The 15,305-nt window shown below is 47.4% G+C and overlaps 1 protein-coding gene across 3 annotated transcripts in view; it reads left to right on the top strand.

Annotated features, from left to right (window-relative positions):
- The window catches only part of LOC108795811 (opioid-binding protein/cell adhesion molecule homolog), a 143,697-nt gene that overhangs the window by 127,820 nt on the left and 572 nt on the right, over positions 1-15,305 (top strand). For all 3 annotated transcript variants that reach the window (XM_018567119.1, XM_018567117.1, XM_018567118.1), the window contains 4 exons: positions 174-299; positions 5,295-5,429; positions 6,480-6,600; positions 14,860-15,011. In XM_018567119.1, the coding sequence (XP_018422621.1) occupies positions 174-299; positions 5,295-5,429; positions 6,480-6,600; positions 14,860-15,011 (534 nt within the window). The remainder of the gene's footprint in view (positions 1-173; positions 300-5,294; positions 5,430-6,479; positions 6,601-14,859; positions 15,012-15,305) is intronic.

Genomic DNA, 15,305 nt, shown 5'->3' with positions numbered 1-15,305 from the left:
TCTCTCTCCTCTCTCTCTCCCTCTCCTCTCTCCCCCTCTCTGTCTCCCTCTCCTCCTCTCCTCTCTCTCCCCCTCTCCTCTATCTCTCTCCCTCTATCTCTCTCCCTCTATCTCTCTCCCTCCTCTCTCTCCTCGTCCCCCCCCCACCCCCGCTCTCTGCTCTTTTCCAACAGTTCCTCCAAAAATCCGGAATATCTCTTCAGACCTGACAGTGAATGAGGGCAGCACGGTGACTCTGCGATGTTTGGCCAGTGGCAGACCTGACCCGACTGTGACGTGGAAACACTATAATGAGAAATGTGAGTACACTTTGTAAAGTGAGTGTCTGTGGCAAATCTTGAGGTTGTATCGTATAGTTTCTACGGTCAGTGTTCTCGGGTCCAGCGTGTGAAAGATTCCACTAACATAGACAATTGTTCATTATGATGGAAGGACAATACTCACTCTCACTTTTCCATCACTCTGCACAAATGTTGTATTAAAGGATCCTGAATCCTTTAGAATGGCCATACATGTCTACATTTGTCACGGTAGCAGTAACTATCACGGATGGCACCGTGCAAAACACAAAGTAGAAGAATATAGGTCACCAGCACTCAAAAATAATTCAAAAATGAATAAGTCCTTTTTATTGGACAATTGTGTCACGACAATCAAAGACAATCAAAGAGTGCTGGTGACCTACATTTTTCTACAAATCTGGCAGATATCATTGCAAAGACAATGGAAGTGATTGCATATGATCTGCAAACACCTTTCAATGCAGCATTTACACAATTACGTCTTTGAAGCCAAGCTTTCCAACTAGATGTGAGTGTGAGCTGCTCCTGCATTGGCTGATTATTATTATCACAGAAGGTCTAAATCTTTCTCTGGGAGATATCTGCACATATATGACCAGCTTTGATCTCAAACTGAATGCAATGAGCAGCTAAGACATCACACCAAGCCTATATACAGAAGTGACCCCTGGGGAATGTTCCTGTTTCATGTGTCCCTGATATGATATGATGCTAAGTGGCAATAACATCTGATGTGCTATGGTGGTTGGTATTTGGTCTCTGCCTTGCCTCATGATGTATGGTGGTTGGTATTCTGGCTCTGCCATGCCTCATGATGTATGGTGGTTGGTTCAGTCTCTGCCATGCCTGACCATATATGATGGTTGGTATTTGGTCTCTGCCATGCCTCATGCTCTATAGTGCTTGGTATTCGGTCTCTGCCATATTTTCTGATCCATGGTGGTTGGTATTCTGGCTCTGCCATGCCTCATGCTCTATAGTGGTTGGTATTCGGTCTCTGCCATATTTTCTGATGCATGGTGGTTGGTTCAGTCTCTGCCATGACTTATGATATATGATGGTTGGTATTTGGTCTCTGCCATGCCTTAGGTGATATTTACTCTCTGTTATGCTTTTAAAGGTATGGTGGTTGGTATCTGATCTCTGCCAAACCTTATGGTGTGCGGTAGTTATTTATTTAGTTTCTGCCATGCCTTAAAGTATATGGCGTTTGGTATTATGTCTCTTCCATGCCATAGGATGTGTTGTGGTTGATGTGTGGTCTCTTTCATACCTAATGGTGTACGGTGCTCGGTATTCGGTCTTTGCCATACCTTATAATGTGAGCGTGACTTGAGCATTGTGGTAGGATAGCACTCGTCCTCGGTGGCTCAGCTGGAGGCGTAAAGCTATAATGGGCATATTTTTGTTCTGATCTGAATTGGTGTGAAGATTCTTCCCCCGTTCCCCGGGTGGTCTGTTTTAATTGGAGCATAATTTTTAATCTTGGTAATTATAACAAGCAGCTTCACAGCAAGGTCAGCTAACGAGGGACACAGGGGATGCTGGGATTGTCATTACTATGAGTGCACAGCAACAACGTTCTCACATTAACCCCCTCTTCCCCCACCATTATTATTATTACAATGTGGTGGCATGTTTTATTGCTCCGACACCTCCATGGAGGCATCTGCGCAGTCTAACCTATTCTTCCTCACCGAGGACCCCGGAGTGATGAATCCAGAGGAAACGTGTGCCCAGACTGGAAGTGACACAAAGAACATATATTGATTTTATACACACACAGGTGTCGCTGCAAGCTTCCCTTTCTATCTCCTCTTGGCTGCTTAATTAGCTCTTCTAAGCACTTCTCACATTTAAATAAAAGTCTCATTTTACCCAACCTAAGAAGGACATGAACATTTGCATATTAAGTGTAAGAACTAATTAAAACTCTACACATTTCTATTTCCACATCCCTATGCTGGTAAGTTCCCCTGAGCTGTTGGCATTGCACAGTCTGTCCCCATTCTGTCACTTGCTGAAGTCACAGAGAGAGAGGAGGGGAGGCAGCCAGACATTGGGGTAAAAGTTGGAGGGGACAGAAGAACCTGGATCTCTGGTGACATAATAAGCACAGGGAGTGCAAGGAAGAGGATAAACGGAGAGTTTGTTAATGAATACAGTCAGCAGCACCCGACCGCTTCTAGGCTCAGGACAGAAATAAAGGGGAGGATTTAATGTCCTATAAAATGAGCACCAGTGACAGAGAAAGATGCCCCCTGCACCCCCCTTCCTTGTGGAATCAAGATTCTATTTATATGCAGATAATGGTGGAGGGGATGTATTCCCAGCTCAGCACTTCACGGGAGCTGTGACTCACCACAAAGCGCCAACTACACTGTGAAACCTTCGCCTGCCATCTTCAATGCATTATTTAGAGATGGGGGCTGTATGATGCTGGAGGAGCACAGTGCAGCTTTGCAGATGTTCCGTCAGCCTGTCTTTGCCGAGCATGGCTCAGTGCAAAAAGCTGGCAGGAGCCGGTCCAAGGAGATTCATCAGATAGCTGCCATGGTGTCTCATGTCCAGATTGTCAAGAATAGATCCTTCTAGTTCCATCATTCACCCCACGGGGAGAGATTTTCACTATGACGTGAGGACTAATTGACATCATCAGCTTCTAGAAATCTTCCACAGGCCTCACCCGTTGGCTGCCATGGGTATTCCAGATCACAGACACCTTTTTATATGGCACCCTAAATCCAACTGACATATCCTCCGGTATGTTCCTCAGAAGGCGAATAGACATTCCAACAAGCCTGGGGAAACATTTGGGGGGCCTGACTCGCTGCTGGTAATAGCTCGGTGAGATCAGACGTATCCAGCCTTAGGTACATGATTTTTGTGTCGATTTTAGCCACTTGAGTGTGATTTCCCTTTGTACTGAATCTGCCATGCACTTCTTTATTAGGGCTGACAGGAAGCGGAATACTTAAACTCTCTCTGATTTCCAAGGTCAGCCCTAATTACTGGGTATGAGGATTTGTGTATTTATAAATGGCCAACAGTCAAAGTGTTAATGTTCATTATAACCCAATTTAAAGAACATAATTGGGTACGTGTGCCTTGTTATGCTCACGTTTCTAGAGGACAAGATACACTTGTTACACTAGCTTTCCTCCATAGTCTAATAAACAACTCCTTTTGGTCCACCTATTATCCTCTCACCTGTAGATCCACCTTATATCCTCTCACCCTTAGATCCACCTTATATCCTCTCACCCGTAGATCCACCTTATATCCTCTTACCCACAGATACCCCTTTCCCCCCAGCACTTAGAGCCGGCTTATATGCTTCCACCAATTGGTACATTTAAATCCTCCTACCAATAGGATCAACCCCACCCGTAGATTTCCTTTATTTCCCTTTGAACCCAGAGATCCTACTTTCTTTCCCAGCCCATAGAGCAACTTTACATCCATCCCATCTATCGATTCTCCTTTCCTCTCTTGCCCATAGTTCCCATTTGTATTCTGCCACCTATAGATCTCTCTCCCTTCCCAGTCTCTAGATGTATTTTTATATCTTCTCACCCATAGATCCTCCTTTCCTTTCTAGCCTGTAGCTTCAACTTATATCCTCTTGCCCATAGAGTCTCCATTCCTCTCCAGCCCATAATATATATTTCATCTCCTCTTTTCCTCTGCCACCTATAGAGTCACATTATATCGTCCCGCCCATAGGTACTTCCTAGCTCATAGATCCAATTTATATTGTCTCACCCATAGATCCTCCATTGCTCTCTAGCCTGTAGATCTGTGTGATATCCTCTCACCACTAGATGATCCTTTCCTTTTAAGCCCATAATCCTCTCTCCCATAGAGCCTCCTCAACCCATAGACCCACCTTATATTCTGTCTCCCATAGATCCTCTATTCTTCTAAGCCCATACATCCACCTTATATCCTCTCATCCTTAGATCCTCCTTTCTTCTCCAGCCCATAAATCCACCTTATATTCTGTCTCCCATAGATCCTCCCACAGATCCACCTTTCCTCCCTAGACCATAGATCCACCTCGTATCATTATCACCCATCGATCCTTCTTTCCTACTTTGGCTATACAGTATATCCACCTTATATCCCCTTACCCATAGATTATCTATTCCTCTGCCCTGACCCACCCATAGGTTACCTGTCCACCCCAGCCCATAGATCCATTTTATATCCTCTGTTTCTCTGCCCTGACTATAGACATTATAAACTCACATCCATAGGTCACGTGCTCCCCAGCCCACAGATCCACGTAGTTTCTTCCTAACCTCTTTTCTTCCCCCACCTGCAGAGCCACATTATATTCTCCCACCCTTAGCTTATCTGTCCACCCCAGCTCATAGATCCATTTTATATCCTCTGCCCTGACCCACCCATAGGTTACCTGTCCACCCCAGCTCATAGATCCATTTTATATCCTCTCAACCATAGATCCTCTCCTGCCCATGGAGCCACACTATATCCTCCCCTCATAGGTCTTCTGTCCTATTCAGCTCAATGCTTCCACTTGCAGTTACAAAAAAGTTTGCATGTTGTTACAGGTCACACCTTGGTTTGGTTAATCAATGTCGGGACATTGTAGACAATTCACAATCATTTACCAATCACAGCAGAGGTCAGCAGGCAGTAGGTTGTAGTGACGGGTCCCCAGAGTCTGTTTTCCACTGTCATGGCTCACACAACTAAACATTGTTCCAAATTAACTACTTAAAGAAGAACTCCAGGCATAATTTGTCTAACCCCTTGCGGCATGGGTACCCCCGCACTGCAAGGGTTAAGTGCTCATTTTCATCTAGAGACAAAACCCAAAAAAAAGTTCTACTCACCTGAACTGTGCAGACTTTGTATTGGGGGTCATGGCAGAGCAGCATGGCTGATATTGTGGTTATATTTTCCTATCTGGTGTTCTGTGTCTGGAAACTCACCGTGTGTCCGTGTGTCCTCCGCATCTTCCAGCTCGAGGATTTGTAGGTGATGACGAGTATTTGGAGATCACAGGAATCACCAGGGATCAGTCAGGACTCTATGAATGCAGCGCTGCCAATGAGGTGTCCACGCCAGACGTCCGCAGGCTCAGAATCACAGTCAACTGTAAGTGACATCTTCTTCTTCTTCTTCTTCTTCTGTTAATATGATGGATCGGCACTATATACTGCACACCAGCAGGTAGGATCTATATGTACACCATATACCAGCATCGGCACTATATACTGCACACCAGCAGGTAGGATCTATATGTACACCATATACCAGCATCGGCACTATATACTGCACACCAGCAGGTAGGATCTATATGTACACCATATACCAGCATCGGCACTATATACTGCACACCAGCAGGTAGGATCTATATGTACACCATATACCAGCATCGGCACTATATACTGCACACCAGCAGGTAGGATCTATATGTACACCATATACCAGCATCGGCACTATATACTGCACGCCAGCAGGTAGGATCTATATGTACACCATATACCAGCACTATATACTGCACACCAGCAGGTAGGATCTATATGTACACCATATACCAGCACTATATACTACACACCAGCAGGTAGGATCTATATGTACGTATTTTTGCATGAAGGGAAATTTGTCCAGCGAACCCTTTACTTCTATTGTACATTCAATGTCATTCTCCTGGCATAGCCCAGTCACATTCACTCTTTTATTCTTGGATGAATGAGCACCAGGCAGATGCAATATCACTTGTATAGAAGCCGTATAGAAAATCTTTTAGGCGTGCGGGTACATTTGACGTCAGGAGCTCTTCATAGTGAGAGCTTTGTAGGGTTCACTGTCACAAGGTGTCCATCGCTCTCCTTGGACTGACATAGGCAAAGATTTCAGCCAGGCGGATTTTATTCACAAATTGGTTGAAAACATGTCAGGTGAATGTGCGGGGAAGGTAACATTCAACCTTTTCTGAATTGGGTGAATGTTACATTGAAGACCTTCTCCTTTTGAAGAGCAGATGTTGCTGAAAGTCAGGAAATTGTTTTTTTTTTTCACTAGGTAAATGTCGGGATCATTCATAGGGTGAATGTTGGTTGAATAGTCCATTAAATCTTTGATAAACATACCCCAGAATGATATCACTGAGCTGACATTGAAATGTTTGTGTCCATTTCGCAGACCCCCCATTCATCTCCGATGCCAGGAACACGGGAGCGTCTGTGGGACAGAAAGGCATCCTGCGCTGCTCCGCCCTGGCCGTCCCGCTGGCTGAATTTCAGTGGTATAAGGAAGACGCTCGGTGAGTCTGGGAGGATTCCGTATGAGCTCTGTGAAAAATCCTCATAATCCTTTATCATGATAGGGGGATGCTGCGTGCTGTCACTACATTGCAGGGACATCAGCAGGTAGAGATTACAATTGGCTTTGATGTATTGTAGATGAATTAGGTGTCGTAGTATGAATGTGAGTGGAGACAATTCATCAAATTGCAGGCTTTGGTACCAGGGCCGGGTCTAAGGGGTACACAGACAAGGGTTAGGGCACTTGGGGAGTTCAGTAGGAAGGGGGGGGGGGTGCAAAAAGGGCAGGACCTACAACTGCAACCTATACCACTGAAGTTGTTCACAGCTCATGGGGGGTATGGGGGGGCACTTTGGCCTTTTTTGAGTGCTAAAGGACCATGTCCCAGCACTGCCACCATGTAAGATTGTATCTGAGGTGATACTTTAATGTTGCTTTTTGGTCTTATCTGAACCATTTCCCGAGGCTGTGTGACCACATCTCTTATATTGCCCATTAAAGAAGATCATTGAGTCACGCTACGGTGCAGAACGGCATTAGAATGACCCAGATCCAGGGGCGTGAAAATCGCCATAGCGACCCAGGCGGGCGCTATGGGGCCCTGGCACAGGGGGGCCCGGCCTCTGATGCCGTGTGGGCCGCCTGGGTCGCTATGGCATGCAAGGGTGCTGGCTGTCACTGACACAGCTCAGCAGCGCCTGTGAAGATCACTGATTTCCCCCTCACAGCCGCTTCGGAGCTGTGTCAGTGACAGCCAGCAGCTGCGGCAGAAGAGGCCGGCGTTCGCAGTGAAGGAGGAGGCGGGGCCCGCCTAAGAGCAACCCCGCCTCCTCTTACATCACTGGCCAGCGACCTAAGAGCAGGCAGGACCCGTCGATAGAAGAGGAGGCGGGGCCCGGGAACGGAAAAAGGGGCGGGCCCCGGCGACCATGGGGCCGTACAGCGATGACAAGTAAGAAGTGTGCAGCCCATCTGAGACCCTGCAGAGTCCACTATAGAGAGTCTACGGTGGGCTCTGCAGGGTCACTCTCAGGTGGGCTGTTTGGTATATCAGGTGGGCTCTGCAAGTGGCATAACTAGGAATCACGGGGGCCCCATACTAAATTTTACTACGGGGCCCTGTGATTTCTAGTTACGCCCCCTGCCCAGATCGCTACGCTCTATGTTTCTAACTCATTTTCAGACAAAGTTCTTTTATCACGCTACTCCATTTATACAGAAAATGTGCGGGATAGACACTTCCTCTTTGGCCAGTCACCTTTGTTGCCGGCACCTCACCTGGTGTGAGTAGAGTTCTTGCCTCCTGAACTGGCCGTAGGTTTTATGGACTAGTCGGTTCTGATGGTTGGGTCAGAGTAAGGAGTTCCAACACCAGAACATCGCCTGATCACAGCAAGTCCAAACACCTCATGACTGCCAAGAGCAGGGTTCATTGAACTGTTGGTCCATGGCGGTTCTACCATTTTACATCTGCACATAGCTCATAATGTGTACTATCAGAAGGAACATTTCATCTCCCTGTAACTCATATTTTGGATTCTATGAGCGACATACCATATTCCCCACTGATCTAAGCCAAATGGGTGGTGCAAGCGTACAGTTTGGTGCCTCCAGCATGGGGTGACCTCTCCTCCGGCTAATTTTGCAGTCACCAGGTCTGAGGGCTTGTGAGGGCTTGTGAGGTGATGGTTGATGACTCTTATCTACAACCGCAATCCTAGAGGTCCTGCCGGAGATTCATTAGCAGCTCAGTGTTCATTGAGGTCTACAAGTTCTAAACTATGAACCTTTGTTTACCTGGATGAATTAGGAACATATCGGTGACATCATCCCACGTTTTCTATCTAATATTACAAGGAGATACAAGACTGATCAGCACGTTGGGTGCAATTGGCTGTGACCCTACAGCTGAGAGTAAAGGAATAATAGCGGCGTGCTCCCTCCTCCGGAATGTGAGGGAACAAGAAACGCGTATAAATAGAATGCAGATGCTGTTTATTTTTGGCCTCAGAATTGTATTCACATCCAAGGACATTTCTGAGTCATTTTTATAACATTTGTATCTTGTTTTTGGAATTTGCATTCTTCTTTAATGCCAAAATGAAGAGCAGATGTGTCCAGTAGTGTGACTGACGTGGGCGTCTTCCTGCTGCAGCACGCTGGCAGGTTACCGTGTACGAGATATACAACATCAGTAATACGATGATAGATTTATGACAATCAGCTGAACGTACTGCAATAATGAGGACTCATTAACCCGCTATGGATTAGTGTGCACACAAAGACCAGAAGCAGCTCTCATTGGCGTTCAGGCTGCAATGGAGATCACAATGAAACCGCATTGGCTGGTGAAGAGGAATGAAAACATTGTACGAGAAAAAGAAAACTCTTCTTTATATTACCGAAGACGGCTTTTCAGGTCCTTCATAAATGCTGAACAATCGCCGGTGTATAGTGACACTCGGGTGTCTTTGTGTCTGCTCCTTGGAACTGCCGGAGGTTCATCGTACAGCTGCCCTGCCTCTGTCTAGGAGACTCTGCACATTATACATCTGTGGCCTTACTACAAGTCTAGACATGATCATACAGAGAGCATTATATGTCGCATTTATGGGTCATCGCACCACCATATCCCCTATTTATAGGACTAGAATGATCTTTGTACATATGGGACTTTTAGGTCTCGTTCACACCTAGGCGTATTGCATATGCGCGTCTGTCGTGCGACCGGCGTGCTTTTTTTTTACCGCGATTCGCATTAAAAAAGTGGCGTGACAAACGCGCGTTTCCGAAGGCTACTTGGCTGTATCCCAATGGAAACGCGCAACAAGACGGCCCAAAGTAGTACCTGTACCTTTTGCCCTCGTTCACACCTGAACGTTTTGTAGCGAGTTCTACGCTCGACGAACGCTCTACAAAACGCTCAAAAATATAAATCCCATTGTATTCAATGGTCTCGTTCCCACCTCGGCGTATTTCCGCCCGTCCCTAACGCGCTACAAAACGGCCCACGCCTGAAAAGGTACAGGTACTACTTTGGGTCGTTTTGTTGCGCGTTTCCATTGGGATACAGCCAAGTAGCCTTCGGAAACGCGCGTTTGTCGCTCGACTTTTTACCGCGAATCCCTTTAGAAAACGCGCGACAGACGCGCGTATGCAATACGCCTAGGTGTGAACCAGACCTTTCAGGCGTGGGCCGTTTTGTAGCGCGTTAAGGACGGGCGGAAATACGCCAAGGTGGGAACGAGACCATTGAATACAATGGGATTTATATTTTTGAGCGTTTTGTAGAGCGTTCGTCGAGCGTAGAACCCGCTACAAAGCGCTCAGGTGTGAACGAGGGCTAATAGCGCCAAAGCAATCAGCAAGGAAATTATATATACTTAGAATCACAATATTTTATCATACATACGGTATATATATTAAAAGCTTTACCAACTGTGATGTTTGGGGAATTTAGCACAAATGGCGAGCGCTCAAAGACCACGTTAGCATAAAACAAAACAGCATGTAGTCAATAACTGTATAACCATGTCTCACCAACTCAGCATGGTCACCTATACTGCATGTGACTCTTCCACACATCCCTTGTGTGTCCCAGACTCACTAAGCCTCCTTGGCTGATTCCCAGGCGCCTCCAACACATACACAGCCTCCTGGCTTCTGGGTGGAGTCCGCCTGACTCCTGGACACAACCTGTCCCTCTTCCCAGCAGGAGCCCTGAACACACTCCAGCACCCTCCTCATGAGGGATGTACACAGGTGCACAATCAGGTGCTGGCTGCCACTAAAGCATGGACCCAGGAATGGAGATTTTTTTCCCACCCAGAGCTCTAAGAAATCTCCCGGCTCCAGGATCCCAACTATGATCCAGAAAACCTGGAGAGGACTGAGAAGCCGGCTCTTTCCTGGTACAAGCAATTGCTTCCTGGAGCCACTCAGCCCCTCTGGCTGAGAATCCTGGGTGACTTTTAGGCCACCTAACACCGTGGTATTGCCACGCAACATTGCCACACAACATTAAAATTAATTAGCTGTGGCAACGTCTCATATTTTCCACCAATACCTCTGAGAACCTCTCCCAAAACCCTCTGCAAGATGTACATTTTTTAACGTCCCCCCGGTCTCCCTTCCTTACGAGAACTGGAGCGGATCCTCAGCCCGGGGTCCAGTGTGGTCTGCTGTGCTGTGCTGGAGCTCCATCCATATGTGCATCGGTTGTACAGCTCCCTTGCATGCCCTGTAGAGGTGCCGGGAGCCAGAATGTGACGTCACTCCGGTCCAGGTACCGCTACAGGACATGTAAGGGAGCTGAAAAGCAACGCACGTTTGAATGGAGCTCCCTCGCGGCCATAGCCACCATCTCATCCCACCTCAAGCTGACACTCGGCACCGGGCAGCATATTCTGAATGGCTGCATGGCGAGAGAACTTGCAGTGCTGCGCTAGGGGGAGGCTGAGGAGCCCCTCACCTAGAAAAGTGGAAGGCATGCGGCGACCCACCAGTTGAGAACCAAGGGTCTAAAGCACTGTATCTTGTATTGTGTATAGCTGGTTCACCAAGCAGGGTAGAAGCAGCTAACGTGTTTCACGATCAGCTTCGTCAGGAAGATGGAGGTGGTACATTGTAAATCAAAGCCGTGTAAAGAGTGTCGCCCTCAACAAGCTAAAACCCTCCCTGGTGGAGGACGTGAGGACAACTGTACTTATCTACAACAATATATAGTGTCCCTTGATATGTTATAGAAATAAACTGCTCGGTGGCCATATTCATCTGCATTATCATTCCATAGGGTGGTATACACACAATAGGCATATTATGGGATATTTAATTTTCTTCAGTTGATAACCACTGTGAGGGCTCCGCTGCTTTTCCCACTTCCTATTCACAGAGGCGGATCAGAGAGTTTGAGGTTTCACAATGTTCTTTCCATTCCACCACTCCCTAAGATGTCTCCCCCAGCATGTAGAAGCCACCACACACACAGACATGGCATGTGCCCCTTTCCCCCCCAATTTGTGGCCTTCCTACAAGTCTAGACTTGATGATGCCACAATGAGAAGCCTCACACTGCCCTCCCTCTGTCTAGGAGACTGCACATTATATAAGCAAAATAACTGCCCTCCTTCCCCATCTATGGCCTTCCTACAAGTCTATACCGATCAACTTTCTGAGATGAGAGAGAGGGACGCATTCCAGCACAACGTATATATTATTATTATACGGGATTTATATGGCGCCAACAGTGTGCGCAGCGCTTTACAATATAAGGAAGACATGACAATCACAATACAATTCAAGACAAGATGGTAAGGAGGGCCCCGCCCCTGACGGCTTACAATCTAAAAGGGGAGGGGCCAGTGATACATGAGGAGGTAACTGTGTGGGGATGAATTGTATGAGAACGTGATGGTTGAGTGGTCGGGTTGAGGTGGGATCGGCTTCCCTGAAGAGATGAGTCTTAAGGGATCGCCTAAAGGCAGTCAGAGTGGGAGATAGACGGACAGGTTGGGGTAGAGAGTTCCATAGGATGGGAGAGACTCTATATGCAATGAACACGCCCAAGTTATGTGGACCATTAAGAATTTGAATGCTAAATCTGATTGGTTAAACCCAGAATTGTCTTTTCTTCACCAGTTTTTTTTTTTTATACTGACTCTGAAATAGAAAACAAGATAATTTAGAGATAGGATGAGGTGTTAATGGAAAATAACACTTTTGGTTGTAAAATAGAACCTTTTTTTAGATATCTGTACATCAGACCAAAGAGAGGGAAACTGAGGAAGAAAGAGGGACTGAGGGCAGTGGCGTAACAATCGCCATAGCGACCCAGGCGGCCGCTATGGGGCCCGGGCACAGGGGGGCCCGGCCAGGGCATCCACCTGATGCCGTGTGGGCCGCCTGGGTCGCTATGGCATATCAGGGTTCTGGCTGTCACTGACGCAGCTCAGCAGCTGCTGCAGAAGAGGCCGGCGTTCGGAGTGAAGGAGGAGGCAGGGCCCGGGCCGGCGACCTAAGAGCTAGTGATGTAAGAGGAGGCGGGGCCCGTCGATAGAAGAGGAGGCGGGTGCTGAGGAGCCCCTCACCTAGAAAAGTGGAAGGCATGCGGCGACCCACCAGTTGAGAACCAAGGGTCTAAAGCACTGTATCTTGTATTGTGTATAGCTGGTTCACCAAGCAGGGTAGAAGCAGCTAACGTGTTTCACGATCAGCTTCGTCAGGAAGATGGAGGTGGTACATTGTAAATCAAAGCCGTGTAAAGAGTGTCGCCCTCAACAAGCTAAAACCCTCCCTGGTGGAGGACGTGAGGACAACTGTACTTATCTACAACAATATATAGTGTCCCTTGATATGTTATAGAAATAAACTGCTCGGTGGCCATATTCATCTGCATTATCATTCCATAGGGTGGTATACACACAATAGGCATATTATGGGATATTTAATTTTCTTCAGTTGATAACCACTGTGAGGGCTCCGCTGCTTTTCCCACTTCCTATTCACAGAGGCGGATCAGAGAGTTTGAGGTTTCACAATGTTCTTTCCATTCCACCACTCCCTAAGATGTCTCCCCCAGCATGTAGAAGCCACCACACACACAGACATGGCATGTGCCCCTTTCCCCCCCAATTTGTGGCCTTCCTACAAGTCTAGACTTGATGATGCCACAATGAGAAGCCTCACACTGCCCTCCCTCTGTCTAGGAGACTGCACATTATATAAGCAAAATAACTGCCCTCCTTCCCCATCTATGGCCTTCCTACAAGTCTATACCGATCAACTTTCTGAGATGAGAGAGAGGGACGCATTCCAGCACAACGTATATATTATTATTATACGGGATTTATATGGCGCCAACAGTGTGCGCAGCGCTTTACAATATAAGGAAGACATGACAATCACAATACAATTCAAGACAAGATGGTAAGGAGGGCCCCGCCCCTGACGGCTTACAATCTAAAAGGGGAGGGGCCAGTGATACATGAGGAGGTAACTGTGTGGGGATGAATTGTATGAGAACGTGATGGTTGAGTGGTCGGGTTGAGGTGGGATCGGCTTCCCTGAAGAGATGAGTCTTAAGGGATCGCCTAAAGGCAGTCAGAGTGGGAGATAGACGGACAGGTTGGGGTAGAGAGTTCCATAGGATGGGAGAGACTCTATATGCAATGAACACGCCCAAGTTATGTGGACCATTAAGAATTTGAATGCTAAATCTGATTGGTTAAACCCAGAATTGTCTTTTCTTCACCAGTTTTTTTTTTTTATACTGACTCTGAAATAGAAAACAAGATAATTTAGAGATAGGATGAGGTGTTAATGGAAAATAACACTTTTGGTTGTAAAATAGAACCTTTTTTTAGATATCTGTACATCAGACCAAAGAGAGGGAAACTGAGGAAGAAAGAGGGACTGAGGGCAGTGGCGTAACAATCGCCATAGCGACCCAGGCGGCCGCTATGGGGCCCGGGCACAGGGGGGCCCGGCCAGGGCATCCACCTGATGCCGTGTGGGCCGCCTGGGTCGCTTCGATAAAAGAGGAGGCGGGGCCCGGCGATAGAAGAGGAGGTGGGGCCCGGCGACCATGGAGGCGGACAGCCCTGACAGGTAAGAGGTGTGCAGCCCACCTGAGACCCTGCAGAGCCCACTATAGAGAGTCTACGGTGGGCTCTGCAGGGTCACTCTCAGGTGGGCTGTTTGGTATATCAGGTGGGCTCTGCAAGTGGCATAACTAGCAATCACGGGGGCCCCATACAAAATGTTTGCTATGGGGCCCTGTGATTTCTAGTTACGCCCCTGACCAAGGGGTTTGGTTCCAGATGAGGGACAGGTGAGAGGTATGCCAGTCAAGACCTGATGATGCCACAGTGAGCATCCAACATACTGATATAACAGCCTGACAACATACGGCCAACATACGGCTCTGCCTCTGTTCAGGGGTCTCTGCAGTTGTGAAGTAATGGTTCCAGTCTGACAGACGGTCACTCTACGGGCCGGATAGAACGCGCGCGGCATTTCAGGAGGAGGTTCTGCCGCTGTTGATGGTTTTGCATGACTTGATAGTGACAGCAGAGAATCCGTGCGACGTCTTTCATGTCGGTGAATCTTTTCACTCCCCGTCTGGCACCGCGTGCACATCCCCAAGAAAGTCAAACTGACAAGTGACTTTTATCAGAATAGATTATCTGCCAGAACGAATCAACATGTTTTGTGTTCCCGGGAGACTGGAAACCTGATGAATTTTGTTTCTGTTCCGCAGGTTATCTAATGGCCTGGGTGGAGTCCGGATCGAGAACAAGGATCACATGTCCTTCCTGACCTTCTTCAACGTTTCTGAAAAGGATTACGGGAATTATACTTGCGTGGCATCAAATAAGCTGGGCAACAGCAACGCCAGTGTCATCTTATACGGTACGATGATGAGAAGCATCTGTGCTGCCTGTAGGGACCAATCAGTTGTCAGCTTTGATTGTCTCCTGCACTGGAGAAATGTCTTCTGGGCTCTAGTTGGTTAGTATGAGCAACTCGTGCTGCTGCCGTCACTTACTGGGAAGAGCAGCCATAGCAACAACCCAGAGGAGCTCGGCCTTCTGAAGAACGAGCTTATATATTAGAGGTCCTATCACTGTCCTGAGAGGAGGTGTAAGCTGAACACAAATTAACCCCCCCCCCCCCCCCTTGGCCCCCCGCACACTTTAAACTTTT

Source organism: Nanorana parkeri, unplaced genomic scaffold (genome assembly GCF_000935625.1).
Source record: "Nanorana parkeri isolate BGI_ZX_2015 unplaced genomic scaffold, ASM93562v1 scaffold1009, whole genome shotgun sequence".
Lineage (NCBI taxonomy): Eukaryota > Metazoa > Chordata > Amphibia > Anura > Dicroglossidae > Nanorana > Nanorana parkeri.
Note: the sequence above shows the minus strand (reverse complement) of the source record. Positions and strands in the feature narration are given on the sequence as shown.